General features: G+C 41.8%; 1 protein-coding gene across 2 annotated transcripts in view; it reads left to right on the forward strand.

Moving 5' to 3' along the window:
* rlim (ring finger protein, LIM domain interacting) overlaps window positions 1–23,133 on the forward strand; it is a 41,640-nt gene extending 18,507 nt beyond the window's left edge. For both annotated transcript variants that reach the window (XM_067997190.1, XM_067997189.1), the window contains 3 exons: window positions 2,301–2,506; window positions 11,528–11,635; window positions 19,288–23,133. In XM_067997190.1, the coding sequence (XP_067853291.1) occupies window positions 2,323–2,506; window positions 11,528–11,635; window positions 19,288–20,984 (1,989 nt within the window). In that variant the 5' untranslated portion in view covers window positions 2,301–2,322 and the 3' untranslated portion in view covers window positions 20,985–23,133. The remainder of the gene's footprint in view (window positions 1–2,300; window positions 2,507–11,527; window positions 11,636–19,287) is intronic.
* Window positions 23,134–23,451: the final 318 nt, after the last annotated feature.

Consider the following 23,451-nt stretch of genomic DNA (forward strand, 5'->3'; position numbering starts at 1 on the left):
ACTGGGTAGAGGCAGCAGTTTCTCTTCCTTAAAGGGCATTAATGAACTGATTAGGTCTTTATGACAATTTGGCAGCTTTTCATGGTCATTTTTTTCTAGTATAAGGCTGTTAGCCAGGCCATGTATAGACTCCAGCAATTTCACAATATTCTATGGTGGGATTTGAACTCTCAACCTCTGGGTTGCTGGTCCAGTACCATTCCATACCTACAAGTCAGAAATATATCCCTTATTTGAAATTAGTGCTGGTTGGAACTTTCATGACATGATAGTGATGAAAATGTCACTGAGATGCAGTTTTAAAGGGACGAACTGGCTGTTGCTTCTTCTGGAATAAATTGTATTCTATTATTAATTGTGAAATTATTAAAAATCATTTCCCATCTCCATTTAGATGGCTCACGATGTAGATTCAAAAGAAATTAGTGTACAATCAAATGTTTCTTTTGAAATACCCAAATGATAATTGCAGAATAAATTTATCAAAGAAGCCTGGAATCTGATCCACATTTAATCCATTGGATATTTGGTGGCAGATAAGTGATTACTTGTGCCATTTTTTTTGCTTTACAGATGAGGTGTGATGTCTTTGAAAGGTGGGGCACTGTGGATGTATGCTAGATATTAGCCTTTTTAAAAAAAAAACATGCAAATGTCCAATATAAATTTATTGAATGTTGGAACGATACCTTTTTTGAGGTGGGGGTGGGGAGAAGGGGTGTAGTATAATGACATATCTTGAATTCTGATCCTTTACTAGCAATTGCACAGATTTATATTAATCTAATTCTCTCTAGATTCTGCATAATTGAAAAGTAGATTATGCAGAAACATACCCACTTCACCTGAGTTGCAAGAAATATTATGAATAAGTAATAGATTGGTTAAGCCTCCATAATCTAGCCACTTTGACACTGACCTTGCTAGCCACATAGTTTCCCCTCAGATTTAAGATTCTCATCCTTGTATTTAATGCATCCATGGTGTCGCCTGTGTCTGTACCTTATCCAGTGCTACCAACACTCCTCCCCTCTCCTCCCTGCAAACACTCTGTATCTGTAACTCTAGCCTCTTGTGCCTCCTTCCCTACCTTCAGCACACCATGCTTCAGCTGTCTAGACCCCACTCTTTGGATTTCCCTCCCTATACCTCTCCATCTCCCTCTCATCCTTTTAAGACCCTCCTTAAAATTCACCTGTTTGAGCTTTTTTCTCCCCTTTCTAATAGCTCCTTCTTTGGTTTGGTGTCCAATTTTTGCCGTATGCCTCTGTGAAGCAACTCAGGCCATTTTTCTACGTTAAAGGCGTTAGATGAAGCCAGGTAGTAGTAGTATGGGATGCCCACAGTAGAGGGAATTGGATTGGCAAGGTGTGACTTCTTGGGTTTATTCACGCAGCAACTGTAATGTTGGTGTGAAGTGCTTTTGCATATCAACAGTTGTAATGTAAAGACAGCCTGAATCCAGTGGCAGGGCCCAGTCTGACCTCCAAATGAAGGGGACTGAGACTCCCTGGTGGAAGAAGTCTCTGCTTTGCTTCAGAGTCAGTTCAGGTACTGTCCATTTCCAACATGTACTAGGCATATGCCATTTTGCTTCATAGAACAAGATTTTATACTCTGCGTACTAAGCTGGTTATTGTGTTTAAAATGGAAGTAATTGTCTTGTAATTTCAATTTCAAATAGACTTCAATATTTGTGCATAAAATCAAAATCTGCTCTTTACTTACAGTATCCAAATTTCAGAGAATAAAGAAAGAACTTGCATTTTAAAGCGCCTTTTGCGCCCCAAAGTGCTTCATTGCCAATTAAATAATTTTGAAGTGTAGTCGCTGTTGTATTGTAGGGAAATGCAGCCAGTTTGGGCAGGATAGTCCCACAATCAGCAATGAGATATAAGATCAGATATGTTGGTTGAGAGTTAAATATTAACTAGGTCACCCCAGGGAGAACTCCCTAGCTCTTCAAATAGTGCTGTGGGATCTATTTCATCCACCTAAGAGGGCAGAGGGCCTCAGTTGAACGTCTCATCCGAAAGAGGGTAACTCCAACCCCATCCTAGATTGCATGCTCAAGTCTCCGGAGTAGGACTCTGACTCGAGATGAGAGTGCTGCCACTAAGCCAAGGCTGGAGTAATAACTGCATTGTCAATTCTTGATAGAGATTAACAGCTTCATATTTTGAAAGTTACTTTGGAAGTGGAGTACTCAAAGGAAAATGTGAAATTGATAGCACTGGGCTCACATTGTATAAAATTAAAATATATTTGTTACAACCCTGTTTTCACACTATTTTCTCTAGGTAAAATCTATTTTATTTCATTATGGAAAATGCTGCTAATGAAGATGGAGGAAATGAGCAGGCTGACACTCAGTCTTCTAATGAAGATCAGCGCAGGCGTCAGTCGGACCGCCTAGACCGGGAGGAAGCCTTCTATCGTTTTGTCAATAATCTGAGTGAAGAGGAATATAGGCTGATGAGGGATAATAACCTGTTTGGTACACCAGGTGGGTAACCTAATGAAATGAATATCCTTGCTTGTTTTCTGAGAGAGAAAATATGCAGATATGAAAACACCATGTCACCGTCTCTGTGGATTTTATGCATTACAGTGGAGCCCAGGTAGGAGGATAGGCTAAATTAGTTTTTCTAGGAGCACACAATGGAGTTTGATTTTCCCCAATTAGTGGATGTTGTCTTACATTAAGGAGTGGCCAAGTGCAGGCAGGTGTTTCACGTAATGTGTCACTCTAGTCTTCTTTGTCCAGTGCTTTACTTAGAGTTAACAGGTATTGAGAACAGCAAGCTTAGATTTTATGTTTGTATATGTTCCTTGGTGCAATTGTAGGTGTGTTTTCTAGAACATATTCCAATCTTGGGTACTGTATGAGTTGTCAGAGACTCTGAACCAGGTTATCAGAATTCAATGAAATGGAGATTGTATAACTGTGTGGCTGAGCAGGGTGGGGTGATTCCTCCCTTTAACTAGATTTATTGGAAGTATTACAACTGTAGCATGTTTAATTTTTTGAAAATTTTGGAGGAAACCTGTGATTCTTTGTCTTCCCCCACCACCCAAGTATTGTTTGCGAACATGTGATACTGCCATTTTTAAGTGTAAACCAGCAGATCTCCCTTGGCATTTCTCATGGTGAGTCAGCGATTGCAAGGAGGACAGTTCTAGATGGAGAAAGGGTGTTTATGACTGCTGGAGAGGTTTTTATTGGTTCTGGAAGATAGTGTTTTTCTTATACGCTGCAGATAGGTAGCTTATAAAGAAATCATTTTGTTCGCGGCACATATCATGGTTATACAAACAAATCTGCAGGTGTCAGCAGGGGAGGGGAAAGGGCACTCCACATTTTCACTACAAAACTGGACATTTGCCCGCCTAAACCAAGCTGGTTTGTGTTTCTATATTTTAAATTTTGTTTAGTACACAGGCTCATCACTCACACTCACAGAATTCGGCTTAGCGAGTTAGCCGGATGTAGTTAAAATTTAATTCAACCACAAAGATGGTTTGGTGTAGGGTAGGCCATCATTGCCAGCTAAAATATCAAATGAGCAAACATAAGTTGTATAGCTCCTTACCTAGACTTCCAAATATGCAAGCCTTTACTATCTGTTTAAAATACAGGTTTTTATAATGAGGACCAGTAAAGTCAATGTAAAATCAGTTATAGAAAGTGAAATTGAGAGAGAGTAAGAAATATTGAATTAAAAGACCGATAAGAGTCAAAGAAAAAGTAAAAAAAACTAAAAATTTTAGTCCAACATTTAAAATCCGACTGAATGAGACTCCACATTTTTAAAAGTTAACTTTGCGCGAGAGGGGTTGTTTGGCAGTCATTAAGACTTAATGCGCCATTAAAAGTTAACTTAGACCTTTTTCTGTGTAGATTAGTTCATTTTCAGCTGGGCAGGAGAGCAACTTCGCGCTAATCCATTCCAACGGGGATCCAGCCAGCGAGCTGTCCATCCCACACTGCTTTTGGAGGAGCAGGGCACCTGGTCGAGCAACTTCTGGATTTCCGGGTTTGACTGCACATGTGCGGTTGCTGGATGTTGCTCTTCCATTTGCCTTGAAATAACGGTGAGCGAGGTTAGCCTTGCCGTTATTTTAAGAGCAAATTCCAGACCATTGTGTTTTTACATGAAAACAAACAAATTCCAGTTACTTGGATGGCTTCCGTGGGAATTTCTGGGCTGTGTTCAGTACCTTCCCGTTGCCGGATGGGGCAGGAGTGATGCTTATAAACAGCAAGTCTTGACGACCTTTGTAAATGGCCAATCTTGCTATCAGTGATTAAACACAAATTCTGGGAGTTGTAGGCAGAGTGCTTACACAAATTCATACTGATGAATTCTAGTACTTTAATTTGTCACAGTTAAGCGCCTTTATTCAACTGACAATGGCTGTGAAAATCCCCATAAACGGGAGTCCTAGGATTTCCAGGGGGCCACAGAAGTCTGACAAACACTGACGTTTCAAACGCACATAGCTTCATAGTTAGTGAATTTTGAATTTTTTATGTCTTGTGTTGCAAACCATATTTCTATTCCCAAAATATTCTACTTGCCAGAAAGTGAAATGGTTGTCAAAATCGTTTGCAAAATGTATTTGGATTGATTATTTGTTCCTTTCTCATTTCTTCAATTGGTTGCTGACTGATTATTTGTTTTTCATCAGTCCTTAATTTTTCATTGGAACTTTTGTTTCCCATTTTTGATGTGTTCAATTGTGATTAGTTGCTGTTTTTGAGCCAATCGGGTGTAAGTATGACAGATTTGCATATAGCTGTGTGATGTGCAATTGTGTGTGCATTATATATACCCTTAAACTCACATTTAATTTTCAATACGTAGTATTTAGTGTATTTATTTACTTCTTATCCCATGCTACTTTTAAAGCTGAGGATACCCAGCAAGGTCTACCAGCTGGATGTAGATGTCTTGTATATAACAGTCCTGGGAATGTATGGGGGTTTATCTGCACTGGGGGGCAGTCCTAAGTTTTGACAGCGTTGGGGAATGGTTCTGTGTCAGCCTGTGCTCAATTTGGTAGTATTCTCGCTTCTGAGTCAGAAGGTTGTGGGTTCAAGTCCCACTCCAGAGATTTGAACACATTATCTAGGCTGACACTCCTGTGCAGTACTGAGGGAGTGCTGCACTGTCGGAGGTGCCGTCTTTCGGATGAGACATTAAACCGAGGCCCTATCTGCCCTCTCAGGTGGACGTAAAAGATCCCATGGCACTATTTTGAAGAAAAGCAGGGGATTTCTCCCCAATGTCCTGGCCAATATTTGTCCCTCAACCAACATTAGTTTAAAAAAAATAGATTATCTGGTCATTATCACATTGCTGTTTGTGGGACCTCGCTGTGTGAAAAATTGGCTGCCTCATTTCCTATATTACAATAGCAACCACACTTCAAAAGTACTTCATTGGTTGTAAAGCGCTTTGGGATATCCTGAGGTCGTGAAAGGCGCTATATAAATGCAAGTTCTTTTTCTTACTGGGATCAAACCGAATTAGAGTATCGGTCCTGAAGTTTGGCAGCACTACAGTGGGTCTGGCGGGATCAAGAAAGTATTTTTGATCTATCTGAATTTTGGCAGAACCAGTGGCTGGAATTGGGGTTTGGCACAGTGTTAGACTCCCGGTGTCTTATCAAGTGATGGGGGAGGTTGCTTCTAGGTCTGGCAACGCTGGTTTGTTTGTATGTTTCCAAGTGATCTTTGAAATATTGAAATTACTGTTTTACATATCTTTCTATATCTTGCAGCTGGCACACATTAAAATGTTTCTAGCTATCACCAAAACACAGTTAAGGATAACCAGCCTTTCTATTTGCCTGGAAAGCTTTCAAAGTTCAACTTAACTATTTTGAAATAAAGTACTACAATAGGATAAGGAAAGGCTGACAAACTTGTGCACATGCTCACTCTCATGCTCTCTGTAAACTTGGTATACATTCTGAAATTAATAGAATGCTTATAATTCAAACACAAAACTGACAGTGTGTAATCTGTACAATTTTTTAAAATTAAAAACTCATTATAAAGTCCTTCTGAGTAAAGCTTTTAAAATTTGGTCTCTACCTTTTCTTCAAATGATTTTGAAAAAGAACCAGATACTGTTGAGGTTGAAGAGATGCATTGTGACATGAAGCAAGTGTGACAAATAAAAGTATGCTAGACTTTTTAATATTAGATATTTTCTTTCTCGCTATGATCTCCTGTGGTGCTCCATGAGTTTGAGGATACACTGTTTCTTTTACCTGTCTATTGCGTGTGTTTCTTCTCATGCTTTTTCCCCCTTTTTGCTTTTCTATGCATGTGCCGTTCTGCTTCACTATCTCTGTTTTTATGTTTTTGTCTCTTTTGCTTCCCTCTGTCTCTGTCCTTTTCTGCTTTCCCCCACAGGGTAGCTTTTGGGTCACAAGTCAAAAGAGTGATCTGACCAGGGCACAGTTCAGCTTTTAGGTCGAAATGAGTGATCTGGCCAGATCCCTCATGCCAGCATTGGGGAGCAGGAGGTGATCAGGATAAGGCCAAAAAAACTAAGGTCAGGTGGGCAGCATAGTACAACTACCTTGGAGATGCAAATCAGGAGTGTGGGGATTGACAGGTAAATATGTATGGTAAGTATGCATGTAAGCTGTTATTTTAATATGACAGCCAGGTGTGATAACTAGGTTGAAGTAGCATTTCCTGAAAGTACAGGAAGCACCATATTATGCAAAACTTTCTTTATTGCTCTCTATCACACATTCTCTTCTGTGCCATGTGTATGTGACTCTGATGTGCTTGGTGCTGACAGTGGGTGAAAAAATAATTTTCACTCCTACATCTTTAGAGAAGATCAAAACTCACTCAGTTCTTTGGTGTTAATTGTATCCACGTGATTTATATCAATTAGATTAATTGTATTCAGTTGATGCGTATCAATTGGGAACGCTCTTTTATATCTATTTATGAGAGAGCTGATCGAGGACGTGGTGTGGGTGTAATGTCTGTGAATAAAGGCTTGGAAGCAGCTGAAGACTAGACTCCAGTCCTAGCTTAGATCCTTCATCACCCGGCTATCCAATTTATAACATTCGGGAGACAGCAATCCTTACGAAAGTTTCTAGTATTGTTTGAAATGTTCTTGTATTTTCCTCGTATTTATGGCTTGTTGTCGTAAAGTGAAATTGATGTTCATGTGAGGGGGGACACTACAGTTGCAAAATCTATAGTCACATTGTCAAGCTCAGTTCATTTTTAAATTTGAAGAGGCAGTGTGTTGATTATCTGGAGTATAGTTAGGATGCCTGACAAGGTACCATTTCAAAGCTTTATTGCAAACTTGCTGATGTAAAACTTTTTAAATCACCATTTTATGGATAAATTTATTATCCATTATATTTTTTTGACTCATGATCTGCCTCCAGTGTTTGCATGCAGACTTTCTATATTGTGGGGGGGGTTTGAGTGGAGCAGTTAGCTGCTGTTTCCAGGTCTATGTCTGTCACTCAAGCCAGACCTGTTGGAAAGTGTTGAATTATCTCCATTCTGTGCCCTCTTCTGATGGCACAACTGGTACTAGTTACTTGCAATCAAGACAATGTGAGCTAGTGTCCCATAGCTCTGTGTGACAGCGCATAATGTTGTTCTAACACTTAAAGCTATTGCAATTTCTGTAATTTCTGCTTTTTATACAGATTAGGTTATTCTTAGTTAAAGGTGTCCAACCATTCTGTTTGAAAATAAAATCCAGTGTAGAGATACTGTATGGGTTATGTCTACATGTTAGCTGTCCAACAGCATTCGCTGTAGAAATAATTCTTGTTTTAACAGTGGAAGTCCATTTTCTAGAGTGTACAGCTTACATAGTTATGATGAGAGACTTGGGAAAACTATTCAGTGGAGCAGAAAGGTTTAAGGGGGTATCTTAAAGAATTGTTCACAATTTTGAAAGAGTTTAAAGAGGGTAAGTATTGAAGAATTATATTAATTGGTCAGTGAATCAGTAACAAGGGTACATAAGGTAAGAATTATTACGAGAATTAATAGTTAGAAGTACATTCCCACAAGGGTTATTTTAAGGAGTAACTAAAGTAGTAGACAGGGGAATGTCTATGGATGTAGTTTATATGGACTTCCAGAAGGTATTCGATAAGGTTCCACAAGAGACTGTTAGCTAAAATTAAAGCTCATGGAATTGAAGACAAATTATTGACCTGGTTAGGAGAATGGTTAGGTGGTAGAAGACAGAGAGTAGGGATAATGGGTATGTACTCGAATTGGAAAGAAGTGACTAATGGTGTCCCACAGGGATCTGTGCTGGGGCCTCAACTATTCACTATATTTATTAATGACTTCGATAATACAATAGAGAGCTATATATCCAAGTTTGCCGGTGACACAAAGATTGGTGGCGTAGTAAGTAGTGTAGACGGGAGCATAAAATTACAAAGAGACATTGATAAATTAAGTGAGTGGACAAAAATGTGGCAGATGGATTTCACCACAGGTAAGCATGAGGTCAATCATTTTGGACCAAAAAAGAATAGATCCGAATATTTTTTAAATGGTGAAAAGCTAGGAACAGTGGAGGTCCAAAAAAATTTAGGGGCCCGTGTATACAGATAACTAAAATGTAGTAGTCAGGTACATAAAATAATAAAAAGGCTAATGGAATGTTAGCCTTTATAACTAGAGGGCTAGAATATAAAAGGGGGAGGAAGTTTTGCTACAGCTCTACAAAGCCCTGGTTACTGTGTACAGTTCTGGGCACCGCACCTTAGAAAGGATATATTGGCCTTGGAAGGAGTGCAGCGCAGATTCACCAGAATGTTACCAGGGCTCCAAGGGTTAGATTATGAGGAGAGATTACATAAAGTAGGCTTCTATTCCCTGTAATAGAAAGGGTGAAGGGGCGATTTGATTGAGGTTTTTAGGATTTCCGCTGATGGCGTCTAGGACAAGGGGACGTAACCTTAAAATCAGAGCCAGGCCATTCAGGAGAAAGGTTAGGAAACGCTTCACTCAAAGGGTGGTAGAAGTGTGGAACACACTTCCACAAAAAACAGTAGATGCTAGCTCAATTAATAATTTAAAATCTGAGTGATAGATTTTTGCTAGCCAAGTGTATTAGGGGATATGGAGCCATGGCAGGTGGATGGAGTGAGGATACAGATCAGCCATGATCTCATTGAATGGCTGAACAGGCTCAAAGGTCTGAATGGCCGACTCCTGTTCCTATATTACAATAAGGAATACAGTGGCTACTGAAGTCTACTCTTTTGAGAATTTTTAAAGTTGGGAAACTTTTTTTTTCACCGAGAATGCTCTGGTTCCAAAGCATTAAAAAAAATAAACTGTGTCCCCGGGACAAACTTATTTTGTTTTTGCAACTTCCTGTTCTTAAGAGCAAGAAAGTAGAAATGAGAAGGCTGTTCAGCCACCCTTAGTCTGTTAATCAGAGAGTTCCTGCGGAGAGACTTTGATGGGATTAGAGCAAATCACCCACCCACAGGTGATCCTTGATCAGACTGGAGAGATTCATATGCTCAAAGCTGGGCATGGGGGAGACTTCAGTGATGTGAAATGTTATTCTGGAGTGTATATGCTTAACATTTTACTTTATGCTTTACTTTACAACATTAGTTGTGTCTTGATTAGTAAGTGTATTGGATTCCCATAGTTGGGTTTTGTGGCTGATATTTGGTGTGCTTGGAGAATATCATCGTGGGTAACGTACGCATATAAACTCAGATTTAAAAAGGGGCAAAGCAAGCTGACCTGGCAAATTATAACCATGAATAACATCAACAATGAGTTTATGAAAAGCCTTGCTTCCCATCAGGCCATACTTTGTGGTGACCCTGTTAAAATAAGATCCCGTAGTAATCCTACTGCTACCTTAGCTGAGACTAAGGATCGAAGCTAGGATCTTGTTGATCTATATGGCAATCTTGCACCTTGTGATGTGATCTCAGAACGTATTCAGAATCATGGGTGGACTTTTCAAGGATGTATATGAATACATGTTTTCCAGCAGATTGATACTGCAAAGTTATGGTAGAAATAACTTTCCCCACCCCCAAAAAAAATTGATCATTGTTTTAAAATTATATATGTCACAAAGGCCTTGTGACTAAAGGCAGTGCCTGGTGTAGCACAAAATGATAGCGGTCTGAGGGTACCAGTTTCGATTCCTAGACTGTGCCAAATTAGCTTATCTCAGCTAGGGAAATAGTTGGTTTGCTGCAATTGGCCTCAGTGCCCCTGTTTCCAGTGGTGTGCCACAGGGCTCAGTGTTGGGTCCCTTTCTGTTTGTGGTATATATTAATGATTTGGACTTGAATGTAGGGGGCATGAATTGCAAATTTGCAGACGACACAAAAATTGGCCGTGTAGTTGATAGTGAAGAGGGTAGCTGTTGACTCCAAGAAGATATCAATGGGTTGGTGGGGTGGGCGGAGAAGTGGCAAATGGAATTCAACGCGGTGAAGTGTGAGGAAATGCACTTGGGGAGGGAACACGCAGTAAACGGGAATATATTGAGAGGGGTAGAGGAAGTGAGAGACCTTGGAGTGCATGTGCACAGGTCCCTGAAGGTGGCAGTACAGGTAGATACGGTTGTGGAGAAGACATACAGAATGCTCTCCGTTATTAGCCGAGGTATAGAATACAAAAGCAGGGATGTAATGATGGAACTGTATAAAACTCTGGTAAGGCCACAGCTGGAATATTGTGCGCAGTTCTGGTCACCAGATTATAGGAGGGCTGTAATTGCTCTGGAGAGAGTGCAGAAAAGATTTACAAGAATGTTGCCAGGGATGAAAATTGCAGCTACGAGGAGGGATTGGATAGGCTGGGGTTGTTTTCCTCGGAGCAGAGGAGGCTGAGGGGAGACTTGATTGAGGTGTACAAAATTATGAAGGGCCCAGATAGAGTAAAGAGGAAGTACCTGTTTCCCCTAGCGGAGAGTTCAAGAACTAGAGGACATAGATTTAAGCTGATTGGCGGAAGGATTAGAGGGGACGTGAGGAAAAATTTTTTTACCCAGAGGCTGGTGGGTATGTGGAATTCGCTGCCCGAATTGGTGGTAGAGGCAAGGACCCTCAATTCTTTTTAAAAAGTACCTGGACCTGCACCTAAAGTGCTGTAAGCTGCAGGGCTACGGACAGAGTGCTGGAAGGTGGGATTAGAATGGGCACCTGGTTGTTCTTCGAGCTGGCGCGGACACAATGTGCCAAATGGCCCCCTTCTGTACTGTATGTTTTCTATGGTTGTTTAGTAGAAGTGCTGGGTGGGGTGGGGTGGTGGGGTTGTTGGTTCCTGTGGAATTGTACCTTAGCAAGAGGCAACACCTTCAGGAAGAGAAAATTGACGTTCAAAATCTCACCAAAATACTATATAAAATGGCACTTATTTCTCAGTGATGGTGACTCCTGTTTCATAAGCTGGTCACCAGAATATTTATTATAATTAATGGCCGTGTTCATGGTATCTATTCCAATTGTATTTTTGAAGGGGAAATTACAGAAGAGGAACTTATCAGGCGTCTACAGCAAGTGAAGGACGGTGCCATTGAGAACAACCCTGATGCTCGGAGGAGTGAAGGTTCTGGGGACAACCGAGGTGAGCAATTAAATAATGAAGGTCCCACTTGTGTAACAGTGAAATACAGAAGATGAGGTCATTAGTTTTTAATTATATATAAATTAAAAGCTGTAGCCCTTTGTCAATTTTCCACTTTCCTGTGCCACGTGAGGTCGAAAAATGTGCATCAGGGTATAGAATGATAAATTAGTGACATTTTTTAAGCTTCCTGATTAGCAATGTTACAGCGCTGCGCTGTAGTCCTCTGGTTCTCCTTTCTTGGATGGGCCCAACCAAAATTTTCTCTTAGTCCCTTCACTCCATTGTTTTGAAGTGCAATTTGGACAGTAAACATTAACAGTTTTTCTCTTCTGAAATAGCTAATTCATTTTGAGGACAGCCTTCCAGTGCTTCACACTAGTAGCCATTCTTCCTCTGAGTAGACTTGTCCATGGAGGGTATAAGAGCTGAGACTGATCCTGTCCCTTGCTCACTGTCCACATTTGTGCAGTTTCCAGCAGGGATAGTGATGAGAACCTTGGCATATCTATGAATTTTGAAATGACCATCCACATTTACACTGGTGCTCACAGAATAAGATGCTTCATTTAAGCATCCTCCACATTCCTAAGGATCAATGCCTGGCCAGACTGGATGTGGGGAAACCTAGTGTTCAGTCAACGCATGAAAATCATGACACTGCATCTTATAAAGTTCCACCATAAGCCATTGAGCCTATTTGTCCTGTAGCTGTGTTGTCTGTCTCTTATGTTGCATCTTTCAAGTGGGACAAAGCTTTCAGTCTCTCCATAGATGATCCTTGTCGATTTTAGCTTGGAAATGTTTTTGGGTTTCCAAAACCAGCCAGTTCACGTTTTCTCTTTCAGGATTTCTGCCAGGAATTTGGCTGTCTGCATCAGTTGGCGAAACCCAAGAACAAATTGATGCTGTCCTTATTGGAGCACACATGAATAAAACAAAAATGAATTAGAATCTAATTCAAAATGTTAGCCTGTTTACAAACCCAGTTACAAGCAGTGTTCTTTCAGGGCATAAGGCAGCAACCATCAATCAGTCACATTCTCCAGATGGCCAAATAGTTTTTAAAAAAGAAACAAACAAGGGAACTGAGGCACAAAATTGGAATTTTAGCACAGAGAATGTTGGGCTCGGCTGTTGTCATTTGTATGTATACTGGCACTGACTGACACTGTATCGAAAAGGACTAGGTGCTGAACAGTTTGTTGACACTAATGTCTGCCAGAGGCTCGAAATACTGTGCAGAATGCATTGGCTCACACACAATCAGTGATCCATATGATTGATGCACAAAATGCTCATCACTAAAACATAAAATTGCTGTTTGCCTCATGTTCTCAAACTACCCATGATGAACAACTGCATCATATGTCCAGTGCTGTTTAGCACAAAATTGACAGAGGAAATACCCAAAGAAAGATGGCAATTCCTAGTTGAGAGTCACCAGTCTTAATGTATCCTGCCAGTCCAGTCAAGCTACATTGAAGATTCACTAGCTTTTACCGCAGCAATCTATCAGTGCTGATGGCACATCAGCAGCAATCAACAACAGGTATCAAAGCTATATTTAGCAGTGCAGTTACCCTCTGATTCTTATCACACCCAGAATCGTGTCACCGGGCTTCAGCGGTACCAGAAACCGCCTAGTGCACACCCACCTGGAGAGTCCAAACAAAATGCTCAGGAATGGTTTGAGGGGGATGCTCCAACTAAGACTGCTAAATCTGGGATGTACAAACAGTGGGTTATATGTGGCTTGTGTGACCTGATAATTTGGCCCTCAAAGTCCAGGCAATTCAGTTCTATTTGTGCTTGTATTTCTTTGAATTTTGTAGGTCGAGAGACTTGGAAGGGACTGTTCTTGGCACTCTTGCTTCATTGGTGGATGAATCCTGTATCAGAACACCAAGATCTGTTAGTATCCACAGCTTGAGATATATTCCCAATATTATGCACTTAAACAGCCCACAAAGATACATAAAGCTTGAACACGCCTGCTGTAAATTAATAGGAGGATATTCCCTATTGCTGCTATCCGCTTACTTCCCGTTACCACCGACTCCACACATCTATCGGAGCTCCTCTGTCGCCCTTCGCTGGACTGGCTGCTCAAGCTCCTGCTGCTGCCCCCAATTTCGTGTGTACCTCACCTCCCTACAGCTGTTCCTCGGACCAGCTCCCTCGTCTGCACTGATCCCGTGGATTTATCTTTCTCCCTCCTCTGGCTCCCTTGACTTCACTGCCCTTGGTCCTTGGGTTTCACTCCCACCGCTACTCGCTCATCTGCTAATGTATCGGATCTGCTGCTGTGCTCTGTTAACACCCGAGGCCACTTCGCACCTCCAATGGACTCCTGGATCAACTTCTGTTGGTTTCTCATCGACTCGCCACTCCTCATCCCTCTGACTCCACTGGACAACCTCCAGCAACATGATCACTGATACTCTGCCCCTCAAACTTTCCTGGATTCACTTATATTCCACAATAGTCTCCAAACCTGGACACTGGTTCGTGGATGCTCCAAGCTGACTCCACCCTGTCTACAAGTCAACTTTATCCCATCACAGGACCTCATATTTTAACTTTAGACTCTCTCTCATTGTCTCCTTCCTGTTCTCTGTTTATTACCAGTATGTCTCCGAATGTCTGCTATGCATATGTAACCTGAAATCCCTCTATGTTCATTTGAATGCGCATTTTTGAAATAAACAGACAAGGCCATCGCTGACCACTCTTCCTTGTAACCTTCACCACTCACATCTCCCTATCTCCTTCCAACCCCATCTGCTTCTGTATTCACCCCCTAGAAAAAACACTACGTCTCCTCCTCTCTTTTCCCCCCCCCCCCCCCCCAAGTCACTTTCAAACTGCCAAGCCTTTGGGCTTCCATTTGCTACAACACTTCTTCAACTGTCGATCGAGCTCAACCACTTCCTCACCATCACCTTTAATGCCCTTATCCCCAGCAAAGCACACTCGCTGTCCCAGTCGCTCCCCCTTCTGAGGCCCCCATTTCTGCTCCCAGGCCCCCGAGGGTGCAGACGAGCATATCTGACACTCTATAGGTTTTAGCCTTCCATCACCAAGTCGAGCTGGGCCACACAAGCACCATCAATTCTCACTCTCCTCTGTCAAAACTACCCACTCCTCTAGGGTAATCCTGGAGAGCAAATATAACACTAGCTTCTTTTCTCTACTATCAGCTATCTCTGTAAACCCCATCTGCCCAGCCCCTCCACCCTAATCTCTAACAAGTGTGAGGAGCTCATGGACTTCTTTGTCACTAAGATTGAGGCCGTCGTTTAGATGCCTCTGCTGCTGTCCACCCCCCCCCCACCCCAATTCCCTAAGCCCAGCAAGCAGAACCTTCCCCTAGGCTCCCCTCTGCTTGAGCTCTGAACTCCCATCTAAAGTTTCTCTCCCATCATCCCCCATGCCCTCTCTGAGCTCATCTTGTCATTGAAACCCACATCCTGCTCCCTTGACCCCATTCCCACTAAACTACTGACCACCCAACTTTCCTTGCTGACCCCTGTGCTAGCTGACATTGTAAATGGTTCCCTTTCCTCGGTTACTGTCCACTTCATTTCAAACCTGGTGTCAACGCCAACGACGCCACCCTTTTAAAAAAAAAATCTTTAACTCCTTTGTCCTTGCAAACTACTGCCCCATCTCCAACCTCCCTTTCCAATCCAAAGTCCTTGAGTGTGTTTCCAGCTCCCAAATTCATTTACTATGTTGTGATCAGCTGTGTTAAGGGCAGCAGAGAGGACAGGGAGGAAAAATGCACCACTTTGATTAGGGCCATTTCAGTGCTTTGGCAGGGACGGAAACCTGATTGGGGAGATTCAAACATGGAGTTGCAGAAAAGAAGGGCACGGATTTGGGAAGCAACAACATGTTCAAGGACTTTGAAGAGGAAAGCAGGGACAAAACTAGCTTCTACATCAGATATTTTGTACTTTCCAGAAAGCGTGGGAGGATGGTAACCTGCACCCAATACTTGACTTCTAGGTTCTAAACTAATTCCTCTGAGAAAAATTCAAGAAGGTCACACTTCTTGAGATTATTCAGGCAGTAGGAGCCTGGCTAGCGACTTTGGATGTGAAAGATGACTAATTTTATATCGCTATTTAGGAATATCATTGGAGATTTTTCTGGTTGTTTCAAAAGACAAAGCTGTCAGTATAAGGACGTGCCATTTGATGCCTCATTGGCACCCAAGGTTTTACAAAGTGCCTGTCTGTAGTCACACCACATCTAAGGATGCCCACATTCATCTGCATTGGATGACAGATTCATCAGAGCTCCTTGGAGTCCCGCTGGCATGGCCATGCAGCAGGTAATCAATACAGTCCAGGAGTTGGGTTCATAGTCAATTAATGTTCTTAAGAGCGTTATTTTGAACTAGCTGGCTGGTTTATGCTACTTGGACTTACTTTTCTTATTCTTGAGATAACTGGTTTCAATGAAAAGCTGCCTACAGATATTTGGCAGCCATCTTTGTTGTGTCCAAAACTTGTTTGAGTTTCCTTCAACTGAAACTGCTCAACCAGTGAACGTCCCTTTCTCAACAGGTAAGGATTGACCAAGCCTTTGCTCTTGACCTCACATGGTGGTCATGAGTAATATCCTGCTGGGAAAAACCCTCTGATCTCCTCCTCCACAGTTGATGGTCACAAAGACATGTACACATTCAGCCCATCTAACTCATCCTGCATAGAAACCTCTGATAATGGGTGTGTCCCTGTCTGGATGAGCTGCCCAATTATAGGAGAATTGGGCTTGTAGCTGATGGACAACAGAAACCACTTGGAACTGAGGATGATCAGGTTGACTCTGGAGCATTTCCAGATCTTAATCCAGGATAAATTAATGTGTACAACTGGACAATACCACAGCATCAGCAAACGGGGTAGGACCTCTCAAAATCCCTGTCAAGATGTGAACTACAAAATAATAAATGCGACTGTTTAACTACAAAGTAGTTTTCCATGCAAGAAATTTTAATCAGCTAGTACATAAGAACATAAGAAATAGGAGCAGGAGTAGGCCATACGGCCCCTCGAACCTGCTCTGCCATTCAATAAGATCATGGCTGATCTACCTCAACTCTACTTTCCCACCCTATCCCCCTATCCCTTGATTCCCTTAATGTCCAAATATCTATCAATCTCAGTTTTGAATATACTCTGAGTATCCACAGCCCACTGGGGTTGGGAATTCCAAAGATTCACAACTCTGAGTGAAGAAATTTTTCCTCATCTCGGTCCTAAATGGCGGACCCCATATCTTGAGACTATGACCCCTAGCACTAGACTCTCCAGCCAGGGGAAACAGCGTCTCAGCAACTACCCTGTCAAGCCATCTAAGAATTTTATACGTTTCAATGAGATCACCTCTCGTTCGCCTAAACTCCAGAGCATATAGGCCCATTCTGCTCAATCTCTCCTCATAGGATAACACTCTCATCCCAGGAAACAATCTAGTGAACTTTTGTTGCATCCCCTCTAAGGCAAGTATATCCTTTCTTAGGTAAGGAGGCCAAAAACGTACAGTACTCCAGGTTTGGTCTCACCAGAGCCCTATATAATTGCAGCAAGATCTCTGTACTCTTATACTCCAAACCACTTGCAATTAAGGCTAAAATACTATTTGCCTTCCTAATTGCTTGCTGTACCTGCATGTTAACTTTCTGTGGTTCATGTACAAGGGCACCCAAATCCCTCTGACTGCCACCATTTCTTAGTCTCATATTGAAAAATATTCTGCTTTTCTATTCTTCCTACCAAAGTGGATAATTTCACATTTCCCCACATTATTCTCCATCTGCCACCTTCTCGCCCACTCACTTACCCAGTCTATATCCCTTTGCAGCCTTTTTGCATCCTTCTCACAGCTTACTTTCCCACTTAGCTTTGTATCGTCAGCAAACTTGGATACATTACACTCGGTCCCCTCATCTAAATCTAGTAGATTTAGGGAACTGCAAGCTGTAGATTAGTAGTATCGTTGGTATTCTACCTCAGCAAGCATTTGGGCTAGTTTCGTGTTGCTACCAAAAGTTGCTGCCCTGTTTAATTTGGGCCAAGAAATTGCCCCGTTGTTTATTGTTGAGGGATACAAGAGTAAGGAAGTCTTTCTGCAAATGTGCAGGCTTTGGTGAGACCGCACCTGGAGTACTGTGTAGAGTTTTGGTTTCCTTACCTAAGGAAGGATGTACTTGCCTTAGAGGTGGCGCAACAATGGCTCACTAGATTGATTCCTGGGATGAGAGGGTTATCCTATGAGGAGAGATTGAGTAGAATGGGCCTATACTCTCAAGTTTAGAAGAATGAGAGGTGATCTCATTGAAACATATAAGATTCTGAGTGGGTTTGACAGGGTAGATGCTGAGAGGCTGTTTCCCCCTGGCTGGAGAGTCTAGAACTAGGGGGCATAGTCTCAGGATAAGGGGTGAGCCATTCAGGACTGAGATGAGGAGAGATTTCTTCACTGAGGGCTGTGAATCTTTGGAATTCTCTACCCCAGAGGGCTGTGGATGCTGAGTGGTGGATTATATTCAAGGCTGAGGTCGATAGATTTTTGGACTCTAGGGGAATCAAGGGATATGGCGATCGGGCGGGAAAGTGGAGTTGCGGTAGATGATCAGCCATGATCTTATTGAATGGCGGAGCAGGTTCGAGGGGCCGTATGGCAGCCTACTGCTATTTATTTTCTTATGCTGTGCCAATTTGAAGGGGGAGTATTATTTCTCACCTCAAAAAACCAAATTATTGTTCCTTGTATAAACCAATTTCTGAAGTCTCCTGTGGTGCAAAGACCCAAGGCAAACAGCTAATCAATTGGCAGATGGCCAAGTAGATGGTTGAATGCAGTCTGCCAATTGATTACCCTACAGAGAAGTTCCCCAAGGACCCGTTTAAAGGCTTGTGTATTTATTCCATGGCTGCTTTCTGGGTATTTCTCAATCAGATTCAAATTGGTGTTTGTACTGCAGGTCTGATCGAGATTAGTGTCTTGATTTGATATCTTTGACAGCTCTGTCTTTGTAGCTGGTATTTTCTTCTGCAGGGCCCCTCAGACTATCAATTCTCTGCCCCCCACCCATCCCAGGCCTCATGTGGACATAGATTTTTGGAATTGGGAGTTTGCTAGTTAATCAGTTTGAGGTTAGCTTCAGCCATCTACAGCATTTCAAAATTGGGAGGTTTTGATAATTGGGGGAAAGAAACCTTGCACTGGTCAGTGACTCGATAACTAGAGGGCATAAATATAAGTTAATTGCCAAAAGAATGAAGGGGGAAATTAGCAGTTTTGTTTTTTTGAGGGCTGTTAATTCATGTAATGCCTGATTACCATTGGAGGTGGAATCCATAGAGAAGTCGATAAATGTTTGGGGGAAAAATTGAAGACTGTGGGAAAAGGGCAAGGAGATGGAAGTAAATGGATAACTGAGAATGTGCACAGATGCAATGAGCTAAATTGCCTCTTTTTCTGCAGTAAAAGTCTATGATTCTAAATAATCAAACAATCAATCAAACTCCAACAGTGGAAGATGCATATCATTCAAAGAATCAAAATGACCCTATACGATAGGTGAGTTATAATTTTTTTGGTTGCTGATGGTTTCTTTTGTTTTGACCCTGTAGGTGCTGAGGGTTCAGAAGAAGGGTCGAGTGGAGATTCCCTTCTGGAGTGGTTGAATGCTTTTAGACAGACTGGGAACACAACGAGAAGTGGGCAAAGTGGGAATCGGTCATGGAGAGCAGTCAGTCGTACAAACCCAACAAGTGGTGATTTTAGATTCAGCTTGGAAATTAATGTTAGTCGCAGTAGAATTGATCAAAGTGCCGAGATGGAAAGTGAGCAACCCATGGACACTTCAAACGCAGCAGCAACCGTGCCACCAGCAGAAGAAGCACTGACACCAGTACCATCAGGAAACATAAACCCACCCCCACCAACAGCAGCACAGCCACCACAAGCAGTAATAGCTCCACCAATAACTGTAGCAGAAGAAAATGTCCAGAGTGAACCTGAGAGGTCTGAATCCACTGTAACAAGGCAGAGTAGAAGACCAAGTGGGGAATTGTCCTATGAAAACAGGTATGAACTTTTGAGACGAGAGCTTGAAACCCAGGCCCATCAAGGTCGTCCAAGAAGTGGTAGAAGTAGAAGCCCAGAACGCCGAAGGTCTTCTAGAACAAGAAGCAATCGAAGTCGGTCACCCTTGCATCCAATTGGTGAGGGGACGAGTAGATCACGACGTCAGGGGTCTTCTCAGAGGTCTGATAGATCCATTTCAGAAAGTGGGACAGAAGGAAGTTCTAGAACTAGACAGCATGTGGTGTCCAGGCAGAGTCGGGTTGGAGATGAGGTGCAGGCTGAAGTAACTAATCCTGTTTCGGCATCTGAACCAGGTGAACCGAGAGAGCCTTCTCAAGAAGCTGCTGATTCTTCAGAAGCTGTCGTCAATGATCCCTCTGTAGCTGGTCGCCGACCGCCTACCATTATGTTAGATCTGCAAGTTAGAAGAGTGAGACCTGGTGAAAATGCAGATAGAGATAGTATAGCCAACAGGACCCGCTCACGATCCCAAACATCTGACAACACAGTTGTATACGAAAGTGAGCGGGGTGGGCTCAGGCGCACTTTCTCCCGCTCTGAGCGAGCTGGGGTGCGAACTTACGTAAGCACCATTCGTATTCCTTTTCGCAGGATTTCTGATTCGGGACTTGGAGAGGCCGCCTCAGTTGCCCTCCAAACCATACTACGTCGGATAATGATGGGTGGGGAACTGAGCTCCTTTGTGGACAGTGACAGCGATTCTGAATCGAGCAACAGGGGCCAAAATCAAGTGCAGGAAGTCTCCGAATCGCAGAACAGCACAAGTGAATCCCCAACCATGGCCTCTGAAGGCAGAACAGGGGAGCAACAGGCAGGGGAACAACGGAACGGCAGTGAAACAGATAGCACAACTGGTGCAAGGAGAAGGGAAGGTCAGCAAACTCGAGGCTTGTTTGGCCTTGAAGAAAGTGGTACTTTGCCTATCCTTAGGCTTGCCCATTTCTTCCTGTTAAATGACGAAGATGAGGACGATCAGCCCAGGGGACTGACAAAAGAGCAGATTGACAACTTGTCTACAAGAAATTTTGGGGAAAGCGATGCAATTAAAACCTGCAGTGTGTGCATTAGTGAGTACACAGCCGGAAACAAGCTGCGCAAGCTTCCCTGCTCACACGAGTATCATGTTCACTGTATCGATCGCTGGCTGTCTGAAAACTCCACATGTCCCATATGCCGTCAGGCTGTTTTAGTTCGCACCACTGGTGAAAGTGTTGGCTAGTGTACAACCTCCATCAGTTTGTGCTCCAGTATTGGTGTAATGTAGAATTAGCTAGCTGTACCAAACAGTGAACCATATAAAATTGTACTTCAGAATGTAGTGGGGAAATTCAAAATAGCCATACCTAATACGTGACTGCTTCCTATCCTCTGTTCAAGGAAAGGCTTTTTTTTTGCTAATCTTTAATATGGGTTTGGACATTTCTTTTTATTAATTCTTTTGCGAGTGTGCACTGTTGCACTATTTTAAAAAATGAGAAGATTTTACCATGCTCAGAAACAAACTATAGCGATACTGTATTTAGGGCACGGCTTCTGGCATCTGGTTTCTTATGTCTGTTGACGTAACCTTTTTTTAAGGATTTGTTCTTAGCATGGTAAATAAGTTATTTAAACTTTAATGCTTTGCTTCTTCTTTCACTCGTTTTGTAAAAGGTGAATCCTTGCCCTGATTTGTCACGTTGTTAGTGCTTCATCTGGGTTAGCTGTATTGAATTTCAATTTTTTCATTTTTTGTAATTATTTTTTAATCAAAATTATTTCCTTTTCTGATGTATGATTTTAGTTTGTGCACACTTACAGTGATGGTGTATTTTAGCAATTCAGAGTATTTGTTCACATTTCGTTGCAAGGTCTGTGTACTTGGGAAGGGGAAATTGGCCACTGTTTTTAAAAAAAAATATGAAATTTGCAATGCAAATTGTCACTGCTATTAAAAAAAATCTAATTTACTGAACATCTTTAATGGACAGATTGCCTTATACTACAACATATATCAAGTCTATGGGACTAATTGGAGACATGCAGCAGTTAAGTATTGTTTTTTCTTTACAGTGGAATTAATTACTATCTCATCCATTTTTCAGTGGTATCCATTAAAAATTTTACCATCAATTTATTTCCATCTTTTTATGGAGTTACTCTGTAACTCCCTTTTATCGACTCTTGCCTCCACCTTGCACCTCCAGGTTTTTTTTTAATATTTTAAAGTGGGGAATGACCCACCAGTCCAATGACACGGTCTCTTGAATATGAAACATTTTGCCTTTGGGAAGCTAGCTTTTTTATTTCTCTACAATGTACTGGAACAGCGGGACTGTGTGTGGGCGTGCTAGTCACTCGCCACATGTCTGCCACCCTCAGACCACTGCGCTGTATAATCTGCGCCTAATAATAAAAGACCTGTGACTTCACAGCTCTCTACTTAAATAGCAGTTCGTTTTGCTGCAACCCAGCACCACTATGTCTGTGGGCCATGTCGCAGACTGCTCTCTGAAATCCTGATGGAATATTGGGGACTTCTGTGGTAGGTAAGTGCAGACCTAGTCTGCATGGAATTTAAGCTCCAGTGTTCAGCCAATTGGCAGTGTTGCATTTATAGGATGTAGAGGGTAAGGATGCTGCAGTGTAACAAAACACACTGGAAATAGCAGTTTGGTTTTTTTAACCATGAAATTAAAATGTTACAATTGTGATATAACTAATGTAACTGAATTAAAGAATCATAGGTCTTTTTTTTTGAGGCAAAATGGCTTTTTTTGTCTTCGATATATATGCACAGGATAATGGAAAAAGTAATGTCCTTATTTAGTCTGTTGCTAATCCTGATGTATATGGAAAAACCCATTTTTGTACAAAAATGACCAGATATTAATGGCATCTTGTATAAATTTTAAATGCCAATATTGTAACGTGCACATGCATTACTGAAATAGTTTAGTTCCACAGAGCAAATATTATTAGAAAAGAATGATGCTATGACACAAAATAGGAATCCCACAGACTGTGATCAATCCTGCATAAGGCGAACTGTGTAGTAAAGATTCAAAGCGAATTAGGAGACGAGTGCTTTAAGAAGTCCAGGGAGAGTACTTCCTTTAGCTGCAGGAGTCTTACCAAAGTGCATGTACTTTGGTTTACTGTACAGGGCTTGTTTAAAGTGATTTAGTTTATTTATGTAATCTGTTGTACTAATTTTTGTAAATTAGTAACTGAGTTTTCATGCAAAAAAAAAGTTTGATTCCCCAGTTGTCATTTAGCTTTCTGGGGAGAGGAAACATCAATTGCAGATAGACGTTATCTTTTGACATTGACCATTTGAAGAGTTGGGTTATCCATAAATGTTAATAAAACATTGCACGAAAAAACAACTAGCACCGTTGTCCGTGAGGTTTATTCCTTTCCTTTTCCTCTTTAGTTGAATTTTCCTTTGATGTTGATGGCATTTATTTCTAGATCACCATTTATCCATGGACTCACTTAACTGATTTTGATCTGTTAATGTTACCATTGTTTAATAGTCTGTTGCCACCATTTGTTTTCCAGAACATACTGATCATTTTATCTCTACATTTACTTTATTGGTCAAGGGGCATGAATAGGGTTTTTCTCAAATCAATTTGAAGCATTATTCAGACCAACCTTCTGTTTATGCGGAAGCTGAAATTGGGATCTTTCAGCTGATTGGC

This window comes from Heptranchias perlo, chromosome 15 (genome assembly GCF_035084215.1).
Source record: "Heptranchias perlo isolate sHepPer1 chromosome 15, sHepPer1.hap1, whole genome shotgun sequence".
Lineage (NCBI taxonomy): Eukaryota > Metazoa > Chordata > Chondrichthyes > Hexanchiformes > Hexanchidae > Heptranchias > Heptranchias perlo.